This window comes from Macaca fascicularis, chromosome 9, assembly GCF_037993035.2.
Source record: "Macaca fascicularis isolate 582-1 chromosome 9, T2T-MFA8v1.1".
Classification (NCBI taxonomy): Eukaryota; Metazoa; Chordata; class Mammalia; order Primates; family Cercopithecidae; genus Macaca; species Macaca fascicularis.
The window spans coordinates 2,034,981-2,053,031 of NC_088383.1; the positions used below are offsets into that span (position 1 = coordinate 2,034,981).

General features: G+C 43.7%; 1 protein-coding gene across 1 annotated transcript in view; it reads right to left on the minus strand.

Annotated features, from left to right (window-relative positions):
- ADARB2 (adenosine deaminase RNA specific B2 (inactive)) overlaps positions 1–15,181 on the minus strand; it is a 527,763-nt gene extending 512,582 nt beyond the window's left edge. The window contains exon 1 of the mRNA XM_005564500.5: positions 14,701–15,181. Coding sequence (XP_005564557.2) covers positions 14,701–14,800 — 100 coding nt within the window. The 5' untranslated portion in view covers positions 14,801–15,181. The remainder of the gene's footprint in view (positions 1–14,700) is intronic.
- Positions 15,182–18,051: the final 2,870 nt, after the last annotated feature.

The following is an 18,051-nucleotide window of genomic DNA, read 5'->3' on the forward strand; positions in this document are numbered from 1 at the left end:
ATATTCATATACATGTGTACACACACACATACACACAGAAACAGGTGTGCACACCCACACTCACTAAGGTGTCCTATATTCATATACATGTGTACACACACACACACACACACGCACACGCAGGTGTGGACACATGCTAAGGTGTCCTATATTCTTATACATGTGTACACACACACACACACAGGTGTGGACAACACATGCTCACTAAGGTGTGAGCTGGACTGCATGCTATTCAGTATCTCCCTGGAAACGGGAGTGCGTGCCCCTTCTCAGAAGGCCCTTGTGTGTCATGGTCCCGCGATGGAGCTTTTACGGCCACTGCTAACACACTGTTTCTGAGACTCCTGTTTTAAGAGCAACATGGAAGAGCTTCCAGCCGAGTCTTTTCCAAGAGGCGATTCACTCTACTTTGCCCAGAGAACATCTGCTCCTGACTTTTGTGCTCTTGTCCTCTGGGGACCTGAGCTCTCCCCGTGGCCTTTCTGAACCCAGCTACTCAATCCCACTCCAGGGCCTTGGTCCCTTCTTAAGCAAAGAACAGCCAGTGGGGCTGAGGGACCAGGCTCTGATCCAGGCTTGCTCTCACCATCTCACTTTCTTTGGTAGCCACTTGCATTCTTTGGGCCTCACTTCCCTCATCCGCGAGACAGAGACACATTTTAGTTGATGGTGTCTTAGGTCCTGTTAACCTCCCCAAGAGAGTTATGAAGCAGACCCTACCCGACCTGGGAAAAGAGCCGTCAGCGAGAGGTGAGAACGGTCCGCCTGCCACCTGCACAGGGGACAGCAGCCCTTCTTAGAATCACCGCAGTTCTCTCCACCTTTCATGAGAAATGGGCACCTTCCAAAGGGCCAGGAAGGGAGAAATCAAAAGGCAGAATGAAATGAAACCACTCAGCTTTGAACCACCCCGTTAGAGGACACTGCGTGGCAAAGAAATCAAGAGGAATTTTCTGGACGTTATTTAACCTAATCAGAGGTTAGTTCAATTCTACAGGTATTTCTCACCCTGGAGACATGATGGTTTCCCTAGCAGTGATGGTACAGGGTTGAAGATGGGATTTATGAATTTCTGGCCCTTATTGAGGTAGAGATAATGTTTCTGGGAAAAGGGCACTGTTACCCTAACCATAAGCTTTAGTTTTCAGAAAATGTTTCCGAAGGGGAATGTCTGTGGTTTCCTCTTTGTCACGGGCTGAATGGTATTCCCCCAAAGTTCATACATTTAAGTCCTGACCTGTGGTGCCTCACAGCATGACCGTATTTGAAGATGGGGTCTTTAAAGAGGTGTGTGAGGTAAAATGAAGCTGAAAACACACAGCTGAAAAGCGTGCGGCCAAGATTAAAAGCGTGTGCAGGACTGGGGCTTTTTCTGCTGCTGGCTTTTCAGCTGTGCCCAGCTCTGTATCTGGCCCATGGAGAACCACGAGGTGCACAGTTCTTGCCTGGCTAATTATTCTAACTGTAAAGAGCTGTTATCTGCACCCTGTTGGTGTCAAAGGACACTCTTACATGATCGGGTGAAAGCACCTTCTCCCTGAGAGGTCAGGGCATGTCTCCTGCCTGCTTTGTCTTTGTTCCCAAGTGCCAGATGCATCAAGCCCCCAAAAGCATCTCCGTCAGAGCCAGTCCCCCAAACCCCAGCAGCCTGGGAGGCTCCTCGTGTGTGCAGCAGCAGCGGGGCCTGCCTGTCACCCTGGGTCCCCGACAGAAAGTGATGATGCTCCTCATTTCCATGGCCAGGGTCCCACTGTGCTCTCCTCCTCAGTGAGCCACAGCCTGGCGGGGTCCTGGAAGAGCTTCAGGTCCCATAGAGCAATAAACGAAGAACCAAAGGAAAGAAGAAATTGGTCCAGAAGTTCCATATTCAAAATGGGGAACCCTAGCCACATCTACCCTTTGTGGGAGAGAGGATGTAACCTAGGAAGGGGCCTCAGAGCTTTAACAAGCAGGGGTGTGGTCAGGGAGAACGTGGACAGCCACAGAGCCTGATGAGCGGCCACGGGTACTTGCTGCAACCTCTCCACGCCAATGCTGTAAAATGAAGACAATAAATGTCACCGCCTTGTAGTGCTGTTGGGAGGATTAAATGAGGCAATGCACATGAAGCTGTTAGGACAGGATAAGGGCTCAGTAAATATTAGTTATTAATCTTTAGCGCCTATTGCCTAAGGGCCAAATGGACAATCAGTTAAACAGAGGCACTGCACTGATTCACACCTGACTGGTGCGTGGACCTTGCAGAGAAGGAGAGTTCCAACCAGACGAACCTGCCAGGACACGTCCTCCCTGCATCGTGGTCACCTCAGGGGCCGGGTTAACTGCTGTAAAATAGATACATCCAATCTCATGAGTTTTTAGTTCATATACTTTTGCCTGGGATGTGTGTAAAGGGCCACGTCCCTGGCTCCTGAACCAGAGCAGCCTCCGCAATGTCACAGGGCCATGGCACACACGCAGTTCTATTGATTTCTTCTCCACCAAGGGTGGGGGCCCTGTTTCTGACATGAGCCCAGAATAGACTGTCATTCCTTCTTGCAAAAATACATCAGGATAAATCACATGTCACCGCTTCAGAGTCACAGGAAAAACACTCGCAAGTGAGTCCTGCAGGCCAGAGGAAGAGACGCCCAGGACCCCGCAGTGGGAGAACACTCCTCCTAGAAAACATGCCCAGGACCCCGCAGAGGGGGAACACGCCCCCAGAAGAGACGCCCAGGACCCCGCAGCGGGGGAACGGCTCCTTCCCCCACCCACCCCACCCCGGGCGACAACCGAGAGAGCCAGGAGCAAAGACGTTCACTTCCAGGACAGAAGGCCACGCGGCTGGACTCGAATCTGAAGTTCGAATGTCCTCAGCCACAGATGTGTTTTTTGATATGAGTGATAAGAACGCTGACACAACACACTAACCTTTGGAGAGGCGCGGGTGAAGCTGTCTTGGGAAACACCAAGGAATCAGCTGAGCCCGAACGGAAGGAAGGAGAGAAGCCCCGGGGAGAGAGGCATGAAGGCCATTTCCTCAGCCACACCAGACTATGGATAAAATGTTTTCATAGTGAAGAGTACAGGTGCTAACCCCAGCATTCTACTGTGTTTAATTTATCACAGATTATGCATAAATATGCACAAACAGTATACAGCATTCAATCTATTGACTGATTTCCAGTTTAGCAACTCATGTTTTTAGTTTCCCTGATGTTCAAGTTTTGAGGCATTACTAAGTACTATTACGGATAAGGATCTCTGCCCAACTACTGCAGCCGATATTCCTGCGGCCAGAAATGAGCAGAGCCTAGGCAAGCAGCACATATTACAGAATTTTATTTATTTTCTATGGTGCGTTTGGGTGTAGCTCCCACATAAGTCTCCTGCTTAGTTAGTGTGTATGAGAAAAGAGGTAACAGATGGTAGACAGATAGTTTAGATTCTAGATTCTAGATGACAGATCAGTAAGGTAGATGGTAGATAGATGGATGGTAGGTAATAGATATGATTCCAAAGTTATCTAATAAGATAAGGAAGACCAAGAGACACGCTGTCTACATAGAAACGAGGGACCATTCACGTTGGGTGACCGTGGCCTTTTCCGTTCCCTATCCGATATCCGCAGTATTGCACGGATGCGGCACTGCCAGCACCTTCTGCCACTCTATGGATGACTCCGTAAATCCTGTGAGACAGATGAGTGTATATCCTGCTTCACAAGACCGACCTCCAGGCAAAGAGATGCCGTCCTTGGTCACAAACGACGCCAGGCTCTATTGAGAGTCAGAGTCTTCGGTTTCCCCGGCTGCCAGACTTTTTCATGAGATAGGCAGGCAGTACTTGCCCTCAGGTGTATGAAGCCAGAGGACCCTGAGCACTGGGCAGTGCCTGGCTCTCCATAGCTGGGGAGCTGGGGACCTGCTTGCAGGTGAGGGAGACTGGAGAGCAGCTGTACATTCAGGAGAGAGGCCTGTGTGCTTACCAGGGAGACCTCAGGGGTCCACGCTGGAAGCACAGGAGAGGGGCCAAGGAGAGGGCCTGGGGGACAGCGAGGGCGCCCATCTGCAATAGAGACCACGGAGAAGGCAAATCACATTCAGACTTGTTCTCTGGCGTTTTTAGAACATGGTCTAGAGTTTCTGTTCCTGCTCAATCTCTACCATGTAGCACAGTGACTGACAACGAAAGGTGTTCAGTAAATGTTTGCTGAATGGACAGACTCCAATTTACGTAACTATGACTTAAAAATAAACCTGACAGGGCCCTTTGTAAATGTACAATGTAAATCTGATAATGAATTCTACAACAAGCATGTATTCATAGGGTACAGCGAGACAGTCACTATGCTGATTTCTGGGAGCCCAGAGATGTGGATTGTGGCCCCCATTCTTGAGAAATCCCAACAAAGAGGGAAGCACCACTGGCACCCACACCTGCGGGGAACCTCACAGAGCAAGAGCCAAGGAAGACATCTTCTCTGCTAGTTTCATCACCTCAAAGGTGGCTCCTGGATGCCACCCCCAAGCCCTGCTCCACACTGAGTGCTGTCCTGCGTAAAAGACCACAGCTCAGCCCACCTCTCCACAGCCTCCCCCAAAAATGCTCCCTTCTCCCAGAGTGTTCCGGCTATTTCTTTAAGAAATTCTTATTACAAAAACGCAATCAGTTTTCTCAGTGGGTTTTAATTGAGTAGCTACTATGTTTTGATATTGAAAAAAAATAGAAATGTTCAAACTTAAAGGGGTCTGTATTTTAACGGTTTAGTTTTATAAAGAACTTTCACTTGCTATAATAAAGGAAATACAATAGAAATCTACTTTTTGTAAGCCCATGTGATGATAATTTATATATATATGTGTGTGTGTATATATGTGTGTGTGTGTATATATATGTGTGTGTATATATATGTGTGTGTATATATATGTGTGTGTGTGTATATATGTGTGTGTGTGTATATATATGTGTGTGTGTATATGTGTGTGTGTATATATATATGTGTGTGTATATATATAGTGATGAGATCACGGAAGCTTATTTTTGTTCCCTGTTCAGATTTCCTGTGTGTGTCTCTGCATCTCCGTAAACAGTAGAAGCTCAGGAGGAAGGGCCACGTCCACTCCTGTTGCTCATGTTGTTGTGGTGCCTCACTCTTTGCCTCTCTCATAGTAGGCACATGAATAAATAAATAAATAAATAAATAAGACTTGTGTTCAATACAGTTTTTGTCTAAATACACATATAATGTTTAAGACAAAATTGCAAACAGAGCAGAATTGGATAGCATGTACCATACTTTAAAATCTAGTGTCCTCGGGAAGGGGAACATCACACACCGGGGCCTATCATGGGGAGGGGGAAGGGGGGAGGGATGGCACTGGGAGTTATACCTGATGTAAATGACAAGTTGATGGGTGCTGACAAGTTGATGGGTGCAGCACACCAACATGGCACATGTATACATATGTAACAAACGTGCACGTTGTGCACATGTACCCTAGAACCTAAAGTATAATAAAAATAAAAAATAAAAATAAAATAAAATAAAATGTCCTTTCTGTATTGGTAGCTACATAAAACAAAACATAAGAAAGATGAAATTTAATCAGGCACAAGAAGAAACTTGGAAGTTATTCTTTCTCTTTCTCTCTCCATTAAAATCCCTTCCTTCATACCAGTGTGGTGGTTGTTTCTCTTTTGTTTTATGATGTAAGAAGATAGATTACTTTTTTATTAGTGGCAATGGCAAAAGGATTTATTTCACTTGGTGTAAAATATGCACAAAGGGAGACTTTAAACAATGATTTTTGGAATTTTTGCAATTAAGCAATCAGTGTTTCTCTCCATACTCTAAAACACAGTCACAAACCAATAATCTGTTTCACCACCTCCTAAAGAATTTGTGCTCTCAGAGGTTTAGTAAAGATTTCTTTCTCTACATGATTTTTGTAATGTTTATGTTAGACTGCTGCTGTTCTGGAGCTGGGGAGTCTTTTAATATTTCAACATTTTCTATTTGAATAAATGCTTTTGTGCTTTACCTCTTGAGTCTGTCATCCCTCTACGTTGCATGCATATATTAGACATCTGCACAAACACACAAGTGCACATGGTAATGGCATGCCTTCCATTCATTACCCACATACAAGAGCCCATGTCATGATTTAACTTCCCTGAAGCAAAAATTTGATTAAAAACTCGGGTGATTACATAAAATTATATGAACTCTCACATTTGTTATACTTAAAAACAAGAACCTTATCTTCCTAAATGCTTCTTAAGTAAATATTTCCCTGCATGCCAGTCAGTGCTGAATATATACCCATCTTTAGTTCCTGAAAGGGAAACAGTATAAGGATGTTGGAATAACGCTTTGCTACACATCAACACTATTATACTTCTAGAGGCAACAGCTTTTGCTCTCAGTTCAGTATCACTCAGGGCTGTCAAAGTTTCTGTATCCCTCATGCTACTGTCTTGGAGTTTTTTCAAAAGCTACTGCTTGTCCTAGTAGTTTTCCTAGAACTCCAACAATCTCAAAGACTTTGAGAACTATCTCAAAATTATTTCTTCTTCAGAAAAAATTAGCATTAGAAAAAATTAGCATTAGAAAAAATTAGCATAGAATTCTTAGAATTTTCAAAATTTCTCCTTGAACCATATATTTTGGATTGAAAACTCTTTCTGTTAGAATCCTTCGAGAATCCGGATAGTCCTTTGAAAAGGTTATCTGTAGTAGTAACATTTAGAATTGAAGCATGAATAAAATATCTTTGTGTCTGTAGTTAAATTAGGCTACCTATGTTTTTCTTTACCTAAGGAATAGTAAAAGCTTTTTTTTAAAAAAAAAAACAACAACAAATTTTGTAGATCCCCAAATTTATAAAAACAATGTCCTTTTTAATTGTACACATCAGATAGTGTCTGAGCTTGTATGTTTTTTACGTTTCCGTCCTCAGTCCTGAACACAGTGTAACACAAAGAGGACAGGTACTTCCTTTAAGAACGCAGCTATTTTCACAGCTATAAGCCTGATGTGAGCGCAGCATCTGCTCCAGACAGGGATGAGTGAACCCAGTCAGACTTGGGGTTTGGAGGAGGTCAAAATCTATTCTGCTGATGTTTCTGTCATGTTTATTAAATTGCATTTTTTTTCCAAATGCAATTACACTTTTAGGAAATATTGCAATTATTTTAAAGAGAGGACATTTTTGTACTTCCGGTGGACTTAAACCAATAAAACCTGCTTTTTGTTTAATCATTATTGGTGCCCTAGGTATATGCTTTGAGCTCTCCTGCTATGGGTCTCAAGTCCTGCTGCTTAGAAACAGTAAGTAACAAACTCTACTCTTGTTTGGTTTTTGCCATAAGAAGAGATTTGACTTGGGTTATCATTTTAAGGTAGGAGTAGGCTCCAGTTTCTGAGAACTGAGCTCCCCTTCCTATTTTAATACCACCTTTGAGAAGACGTATTTGAGAAATCATGTAAGACATTACAAAATGATGAGGCAGAGCTTCCGTCTGTCGGCAGTGGGAAACAAGAATCAAAGACTTCATCTCAAATAAATGGAGCAGTACAGATTAATTAAATCGATAAATTCTCCAAAGCACATCCTGGTTAAGGGGTTTAAGGGAATTCTTTCCATTATGTGCAAATCACCTGAAGGTGTTGAGCCATCATTTGCGCGTAAGATTCACTCCATCTATTAGAGGCCCTAGAAAGGAAGGTTTACAAATAGATTCTGAGCAATGTTCGTTTTATTTATTATCCAAATGGCAAAACAACAGCCACAGAGAGAAACCTGGATCTGTTTTGCAAATGAGTGATCTGTCGTTGGCACCGTTAAAAAGACGTGCAGTGATGAACGTGGCCAGATTTGAGTTAAAGATCCGTAGGAATGAGATGGTCCTTAACGCTAAAGATAATAACTGCCCTCTTTCACCTTTGCATCCCCACTGCTGGGTTTCTCTTTCTGATCCATGGGAGAATTTGCTCATACACAGTGTGGCCCTGTTCCTTGTGAGGCTTCAGCTGGTGTGACTATTTGTATCAGAACTGAATTAGCCGTTCAGTTACACAAACACGAGGGTCCTAGTTGCCCTCTGCCTTGGAAGCAGCTCAGCGAAACCACCCTCAATTCCACAATTTTAAGCATACATAGCTCAAAAAAGCTTTCAAAAATTTCACCTCTTAGAGAGTTGAAATAAATTTCCTTAAAATCTGAGTCACCTGAGCATTTACATCACATTTCTCTTCAAACTTGAGCACACATGCTACTCTTCTTTGTTTATAGGAATGCATTATTTATTGGACACTATTTCTTAAGTACAAAATCCCCTCCTTAATATAAAGATGGAATTTAGATGACCTGTCTGTTATGTTTTGAGATTTAAAAAATGAACATTAACTATTGATCATTTTTATAATTTAAAACAGATGATACTTAATTCCAATATATATGTATTTTATAACCCAAAGAGGATTTACCATTTTGCTGCCAGAAACTACATACTAACTGTATTCATTCACCATCAATAAAATAATACAATGTAATTATTTTGCTGCTCTTCCTACTCAAAACCTATGACTAGAATAAAAGGTGATTAAATATCCACAGTGCATATGGAGGGCCTGGGAAAGTCAGATTAACTCTTTATTTCCAAATATAGATCATTCTTCAGAAACGTCTGCTATCTTTGCAAGTGGCCAAATTTGGGGGGCTGGAGGGATATTGTGGATCTCTTGAAAAGCAAACATGTCCATTTCTAAGTTGCTAATATTTGGATGTGGTTTCCGGGAAAATGGATTCACTCATAAAATTTGCAGATGGAGATTCAGGGCCTAAGAGCCCTGTTTGCTAGGGCATTGCTTAAACAACGTCAGGCAAGCAATCAGATAAAACAGCCCGGTCCTCCATTCCTTTTCAATCAAATAAACGAGTAAATAAAAGCCCAACTTTAATTGCTGAACTGGGGTGTCTTGATACTGAGACAGTAACATATGTGAGCAGAAGAGGAATTCTGGTTCCAAGTTCCTAAATTTCTCAATGTTCCCTTCCCTTCCTGTTTCTAAAGTCTCACCAGACCACATTAGCCGTCCCTGTGAACCAAACGTTTGATAAGCATTGTTTCTTCTCTTTTTGAATGGAATGTCTCTATTCGATATTGGTACACTCTTAATGGAGGTCTAATATATCAAAAACTAGGAATAAACAATCGTCTTTGAAAAATCAAGGACTAAACAGCATCTGTTTCTCTGAGCGGAGGAAAAGCTTTTAATTGTAAAGATAGAGGTTAATTTAGTTTCATTCTATTCGCAAATACTTAGCAACACGAATCAGGGTTCTTGGCCACACACCATGCGGGGTGCAGCCCGTGCTGCTTTTCTCGAGCTATCCTAACCACAGAGACGGCGTCCACACGCAGTAGTTTGAATATTCTGTGAAGGGCAGTCAGGCTTTTCAGAGTTCACTTGGCATTCACTCACCTTTATTCGTATATTCGGTTTCAAAATAGCAATAAGCACTTTTAAAGTCTCACTTACAGTGTGGAAAATTATCCTTTTAGAAACCTTGTGAGCTAGTAATTAAGAACCAAATTTAAAACTGCAATATCTATTTGGATACAATATTTTTAAATGATGAGAAGCAGAGTATTACAATAATTTTGGTTTCAGGAGTTGTTCAAAATTGTTCATACTGCAAAAATACTGACCTTCATTTTCTACTATTTTGGAAAAAGAAGTAGAGAATTATAAAAATTGCTCAAATGTTTCGGCTGTTTTTACCGTGTATATACATATACATACATACATACATAGTAATATACATGTATATATATAATATGTATGTGTGTATATATGTCATACTATATATACATGTATAGTTTTAAAATTGAACATTAAAAGCTTTTAGGGCATAAGTTATCTTTTCATGCCTCAAAAAAAAAAAAGACAATTTCCTTTTCTGAGCTTCCTTACATAACGCTCTCCTGGGGTGGTGCTTCTGCAGGAACCGACTCACCCCTGTTTAGCTGTGGATACATGAATCCCATATTTTTATTCTGCATTCAAACTCGTTCATCATATCTAATGCCCTTGAAGCAATCTCCAATTACTGTTATTACACGGGTCACTAGAAACCAGAGGCACTAATACAGATTTTTTAAAAAGAGAAAGAGGAAAAAAACAAGCACCACACAATTAGATGCTGGTTAACGGTTGAATCAATTTGATTTTATCACAAAATCCAGCCCTTCCTCCTGAGCTGTCTGTGAGCGAGATAAGCGGAGGACGTGGGGCTCCGGCCGGCGGTGCAGGGCTGTGTCCCTCGCCAGCCAGGGTGACACCGGCGGGGACGACTGTGGCATTGCAGGGCCTGCGGAGCCCACGGCCGCTCTGCCCTCATCCTCAGCACAATCTTTCTATTTCATTAATTTTTCATGGATTTTCATTTCACAGCAAGCCGACGTCTGCCATCCATCTGCTCGACTTATTTTGTTCCTTTTGCCAACTTTTTATTTGCATTTCACAACATTCAGCAACCTGCCCGTTCCCCACACCTTCCCATGACTCATGGCTTTACTTTTATAGAGCTACCTCGTGCTCAAAATGCATTTTCAAGTTTCTAAAACTCCGTATAACCAACCACTCTAGAACAACACCTAAATTTCAAGTTAACTTATTTGGCTGTCAAATGCCTCAAAGAGGCGTCCTGTGCCAAAGCTCAAAAGCAACCCGAGGGGCCCCGGATGGTTGTGGATCCTGCATGGCCAGTGGCTCCCGAAGCCCCTTCCCCTTTCCGGTTAATGAAGATTGACACGCCGCTTCCAAAACCCCAGCCTTCAACGTACCTTGTGGAACCAGCTGACTTTGGATTGGCTCTCAATCTATTTCCAAATATGTTTGCCTTGAAAGAGCCTTTTTCAAAGAAAAATTCTGGAAACTTCAGTCATTTTATACATTGTACACAGTAATGGGTAGAAGATTAAAAATAGTTCATTTGCAAAATGACTTTCATGCCAATGCGTAGCTTCTTTTAGAAAAAATACATTCACCAAAGAGAGAAAAACAGATAGACAAAACAGAATATATGCACTGTTTTAATAACTAAAAACATTTAAGAAATTCCTCATACATATTACCCTGAAGTTATCCCGGGGTTCAGAGATTTATTGGCATATTTTAAAGTGATTTATTTTTATATACTATACTGTTTTGATGAGTTCTGCCTCTATTCTACCTGGCTGAACTGATACTAACAAAACAAAATCTTTAAGCCTTTTCCTTTATTAGTTTTTGGATAAAATGTATCCTTTCATAACACTTACGCATTGAGCTATTTCTAATACAGGCAGATATTACTCTCTATAACCACATAATATGGATTTGGTTGTACATAATTACCTTGTATAATTCTACCAAGAACTATAAAATAAAGTGCAATCTCCTGTTACTCTCTGTGAGATATGAACTCTGTGGGTATTTAGTGATGGCAGGTAACAGTCATCATAAACTCCAAGTGCTATTCTTTTCTGAACGCCTCTGAATGAGGTAGGCGCGGGACATACTGACGTGTCTGGCATGTGTCATGGGATATGAACATCGCTTTGCCATTGATGTGAAAATGAGAAAGGTTTTCCCTGTCCTTCCCACAGTTTTTTTTTTTTTTTTTATAGCAGCTTGTTTTTCTCTCATATGAGAGTCAAATTTTGGCATTTTTTCATTTACATAAAAAATTTAAATCATTTATGAATAATTTCTAAAAGAAAGTCCCTACTGAAAAATAACACAGAAAATGCAAAATTGTACAACACTAGGTCCCAGTAAAATAACAGAAGTAGGATTGATGTGTGGGGAGACATATTCTGAGAATCTTCTTTAAAGTTTATCTGAGAGAGGAATACAGGTTCCTGCCAAATAATACCTGAAAGTCATATTCTGTGACAAAGGTTTTTTTAATTTCTATTTTTTTTTTTTATTTTTAAAGATACATACGGCTTCCTTTGTGGCATGGTAACTAAAATATACCTTCCACAGGCAAGAATAATATTTCCAAGACTATGGATTGTATTTAATGAAAATATTGTGTCCTGACCACACTTCAGCTGTAGCCTTGGCATGCTTTATTTCAGAGCTCACAGATCATTTTGATAAGAAGCGTATGATGCCAAAGTCACTCTCAGAGTCACACATAGAAAAGGAGCCAGATGTCACCACACTGGGAAACTAAAAGTTATCTTGCGTCTTCAGAAATGATTCTTGTCCCTTAGACTATGTGGAAATACGCATCTCACAGGCAAGAGGGTCAGCACGTATCTTAATCGTCTTTATTCCCCTAATAAGACAGCCCTTACTTTGTGCTTCTATCAACGTCTTCAGTTACACCCGATAGAGACACACTAGAATTCCTTAACAGTCTCTCATACACACGTGGATTTTAAATTGTGGCAAGTATAGAGTTTTAATATCAGATAAGCTTAAAAGCTGAGGTTATTCTATTCATTTATGATTAAGATTCATAACAATTAGGACATAATTTAAACTCACCATTTTTTTTATAAAATAAAAAAATCAGCATCTGTAATAACTAGGTATTATAGATGAAGTAATCAATTCCCAGGAAAATGCAAATAAGTATTTAATGTGTCTCTTAGCTGGCTATGTTACCTTTTAATTTGATCAGGTACATCTACATGGTTAACGTTTCCCCCAAAATTGAATATTTAGCAGTTTGATTTCACTTTCCTATCAAGATAGCTGCAGGCAGGTGCCATGGGAAATTCTCCTGCACGCCAGAAATCTCTTCGTAATAGAAATCAGTGTATAAATCCTCAATGCCCTTTCTGGTTTCAATTTTTGGCTATGAAAATTAAGGGACTTGATATATTCAAAATAATCAAGGTATGGAAATATTTGCTATAGGAGTTTTATTTTGAATCACTAAAGTTAAGTTTGCAGCAAATGAAGTCTTTCCCCAGATTTCCTTTTTCCCCCTAAATTGAATACTTTCTAAGCCAGCACGACTGATGCTTCATGGTAAGGCAAGTGAATCTGGAGAAAGGCAACAATTTCCTCCAGTTTATATTTCTATAAACTGCATTATTGTGAACTATTACTCCACGTTCTTCAACTCCAAATGTTTAAACAGACTAATCAAAAATATTGGGAAACGTGAACACTTGAAGTGTAAAGATGATGCTTCCCTTTTCCTCTTTTAAAAGTCGTATTCATTATTCAGTCCGGTGACTTTCTCAATATCAATGCCACTTTGTGTTGGCATTATCTCTGAAGGACACTAACAGGTCTGTTTCAAAATGATAATTTCAAACAACAAAGTGAATCGCAAGCGCACACTTAGCAGCTGAGAGGTAAATGAGAACCACAACCTCACTCCCCTTCTGAAACCAAAGGCTCCAAAGCCTTTTGAGGAAGTTGTGGGGGCCAATCGCTCCCAGTGTTCCTGACATTCGGTCATAATGAATGTCTGTTTGCTATTGACATTTATGCCTTCAGACTGTCTGGGTAATTTCTATTATTGCAAGAAACAATAAAGGACCTGGAGACGGTTAGAGGGCATACAGGAAATGGTCTGGTAGAAACTTATCTTAGGCCAATGCAAAGATGAAAATTCTCCGGGAAAGATGGACAACCCCAAACATACCTCAGGTTGCCTCCTGCTTTCAAACAACTGGCAAAGCTGATCAATTCTAGCTGTGTTTTCCCAACCGTTCTTTATACTCCTACATCACTTAAAAAAATCGGCACATTTCAAATCATGATTAGAACTGAACTTTCTCCTGCAGGCTCACTAGGAGCTGACAGTAACAGGCTCCTCTTTGGGAGAGAAGGGTCGGCATGAGAAGAATCTTTGAATCCTTCGTGGCGTGCACGCGGGCGACAATGGCAGTGGGGGCATTGCTCTCATATTGGAGCGATTGCTAATTTTGCACAATCCCCAATGTGAAAGCCGTCGCTTGCTGTAGCATTGACTAACTTCAGCACGGCCCAGCCCCGGGAATATCAGTCACAAGGCGCAGCCTGAGTTTGTCAGTGGCAACTGTCAGCCGGCTGCTTTTCCTGCTTTCCTGGTTTGCGGGGTTTTTTTCTACCACTAACAAAATAGGATGCTTCTTTCTGTTTTCCTGTATTCATTTCTGCTTATTTCTCCAAGGACGAGCCCTGTGTTCTCTTAACGTCCCAGTGTTTACAAATCGACGGACACCCCACTGAGTAAAAACTGCCAGCCAATTTGGGGAGGCGATCGCAGGGCTTCGCCCACCCCTTCCTCGGGGACGGTTTGGATGGGAGTCGCTGGCGCGAGGGCTCGTTCCCCCGTTTTTGGGTAATTCCTCTGGCACCGGGAGACGAGGTGGCCTCCGGAGGGCGGAAGGCAGTGCCCTCCCGGCCGGCCAGTGGGGACTGCGGGGCCCGGAGACGTGCGGGGTCCACCGGGAGCTCCTCGCCGCCCTCGCCCCACTTCGTCCCGGTCCCTCAAACATGTCACGGCGTGGCTGCTCACTGTCCCCTCTGGGCACGAGGAGGCCCCAGACATTTCCACGGGATCTGAACTCCCGAGCGCCCTGCGCGGAGCGGCTATCCCGCCAGCACCCCAGAGTGAAGCTGCTCACAACGGACAAGCCTGGAGACCCCAGGAGAGGCCGGGGTGGAGAAGCGGGGGTGGAGGGTGCAGGGGCCGGCGCGCCACGAGGTCTTACCTTTCCGCTTGGACCTCCGCCGCCTCCTCCTCTTGGACTTGCATTTGAGTTGACTGCTCAGCCCTCCAGAGCCTCTGCCGCTCCCCAGGACTGAGGCCATGGCCGAGACCCAGGCGCGGAGCCCAGAGCCGCCTCCCTCCTGCACCTGCACCTGCCTCCTTCCCGGCCGCCGCCGCCGCCGCCGCCGCCGCTGCTGCGAAGCTCGAGGTTGCAAACCCGGGAGCGGCTCACTTTTCAGGACCGAGCAGGAGAGCGCGCTCCGACCGTCTCTCTCCGTCTCTCAAATCGTTTTCTGTGACTTGCTCCCACTGGACTGGGAGCCTCGGCTGCGCGTCTGGCGCGAGCTGCTCCCTGGTCAGGGAGGGCGGGGAGGGGCGCACGGCGTCCGGAGTGCTCCGAGCTTCCCGCGGGCTCTGCCTCCTGCTCCGGGCTCCCAGCGCTACTTTTGCGCCTCTGCTAGTTGTTTGGCACCAGCCACTTTGAAGCCAATCACGCAGGGAGCTTGTCTATTTGCTGCCGCAGCGTCTAATTAGATCCAATCACAACTGCTTTCGGGCTCTGACATCAGCAGCAGCACCAGCCGCACCGCCGCCTGGCAGCTTGCAAACTCAGCTCCCATTTGGACGGTGAAGCTCCCAGGACCGGCGGCTGGAGCGAGGCTGCTCCCGGGGAACAAGGACGCGGCGCGGGTGCGTCTGGGAAAGGCCCGGGGAGCCTCCGGGAGGGACCCTGCCCGGGAGGACGAGGCCTCCTGCTGTAGCCACGCGGACCGCTCAGCTTGCCCTGCTCAGAAAGACACAGGAACGGGTTTCTCCAACCAACAGTTTTTAACTAGTTAATTCATTATCATGCTCCTTGTGTCAAGGGGGGGAAATACCTCTTTCGGAAATGCAGAGACCGCACTTCCTCAGAAACGGACTGAGGTTTGCAATTCCCCAGGAGACAGCGTCCTGAGGGGTATTTATTCCTCAGAGCCTGCATGCTTGTCTGTTTGCTTGTTTGTTTGCCTCTTGTCTCCCCCTCTTCATATTCCTTGGCCGTTTCCGTTGCAAAAGATAAATCTTGCATAAAGACAGAGGTTTTGGGATCTGAGTCTGATTTTTGCCGTCAGGAATTTCATGTGTTGCTTTATTTAGGGAACAATGACACAAAAGGAAGAGAAGGCTCTCATCGGAGAGTTTTGTTGTCAAATGTAACATTTGGATGAAAGAAACTAAGATTTACAAAGAAGTGGATTGCACATTGAAATAGTTTTAAGCAATTTTTTTTTTTCAGAAATGTCCTATGTTTCAAGATTATACTTATGGAACCCTAGAAGTCTTATGTAAAATATAAAGAGGAATAGAATCTGGTAATCATCATTGCATCTTGTATTTAAATCACATAAGCTTTTAATTATCATGCTCCTTGTGTCAAGGGGGGACAATAGTCATGTTTTTAAAAAAAAAAATCCACTCTAAAGTTCATTAGTACACATTAACATGTTGATGTAAAAATGGCACACAAATATTTCTGCTATTCATTGCCTCACATGCAACCTTTTCAAGCTGCTTATGGGCCTAGAAATTTCCAGATAATTTTTATTATAAGAAAAAATAATCACTCGGGGGAACATTGGAAATAATTAGGACATTCCTGTGTTGTTATGTGCTGAGCTGATAGAGCGTAGCTCAGTTTTCATTGATGAGAGACAGTCAGACATTTGATTTCAAATCTTAACTCTACTGCTATGACCTTGGGCAAGTTAAACCGTGCCTCAGTTTCCTCATCTGTAAACTGGCGATAACAACGTCACCCACCTCATAAGTTCATTCATACTCTTGGCTCAGTATCAACCAGTATAGACAGGAACTGGAACATGTTAATTACTCCATGATTGTTTATTAAATTTTTTCCAGCAAATAATTTGGAAGGAATGAGCGTATGTTACAGACAGGCCTCAGAAAGACAAGGCTTCTGTATTTTCATTTGAGAACCTTCTAGTTCAAGTCAGACTGAGGACCACCATCAAACTAACATCCCTCTTCAGTGCTGGCTTCAACAACCCTGTTCCCATGACAGCACAGCTCAGCTCTACTGATAATTCCCAGCGAGGGTTAAGAAGGCACACAGCTCTCTCACTTCCTCTCTGCAATATGCAACATATTTGAGTGCTTAAACTATATCGAGAAACACAGCGCTAGGACTCTGCCTGTGAAACTTCTGAGCTTCACACAATGTGCCTGCACTAATCCAAAGTTGCCCTACTTCTGTATCTGCAGGAAACCTAACAGGAAGTGGAGTCACCGAAGGAAGGTGCTTCAGACGAGCTCCACAGACACACACAGCCCCCACAAGGTGGTCAGCATTTATTAATGGCCCCAATAGCTCCATCACCACACAGAGCAACTGTGCTGTCTGGGAGACTTGTATACACTGACCCCTGTTTCACTCAAAGGGCAGGTATGGTGGCCGGAAAGTAACGTGTCTAAATTACATGTTCTTCTGATGTTGGTGGAGTGGGGAAACAAAGCTGAAATCTGTCTTTGAACACTTCATTTAGACCCTAATTTGAAAGTTAGTCAAGATCAAAATTTTGGCAAACCTTTTTCTAGAAGTTCCTCCAATTCATTCATTTTTGTATAATTTATGAAAATGCTGTTTTCACAGAGATACATGCTGTTTTCTGTATTTTATTTATTTTGCATAAGACGATGCATAATAGATGATGCTAGGGTGATGGCTGGGCGAGAAAGCGTTTGCTTCTCATCACAGAGAGGCTTTAAAGAAGAAGCTCGCAGCCACAAGTACGTTAACTCCAGCGTGGTCTCCAGCACGTCTCACTCTGCTGTTGCAAGCAGGGCTGCGAGTGAGCAGTGCTGGTAAGCTGCCATTCCCCGACGAGCCTCCTCACCTCCTGCCTGTTTCCCACAGCGCCTCGGCGCAGCTTGGCAGCGTGGTGGGATGAGCAGCAGTTGGAAGAGGCTTCAAGAGCAAGAGCCAATCTCGCCCGGTGCCCATCAGGAGATGTCGCTGTGGTGTCCCCAGCTACTTCATGCTCAGTCCCTGCTCTTGCCACAGAACAAAGCGCTAGCAGAGAGGTTGCAAGGAGGAACCAGGCAGCTACAAAGCCAACTGCAGCCCGGCATGAACCTATTGGGGAGGGGAGGAGATGCGTGAGGCACAGACAGGAGCCCTTGGCTGGATGGGAGGGGCAGTGCTGCCTCCACAGTGAGTCCCCACACCCAAGTGGCAAGTGTGTGCCGGAGCAAGTGTGTGACCCTTTCTCAATCAAGGCCAGAAAGGGTCCTCCTGTTGGAGTTGCTTAAAGCTCCCCCGACTCACCGTTGTTCTCATCAGTCCTGCAATGTT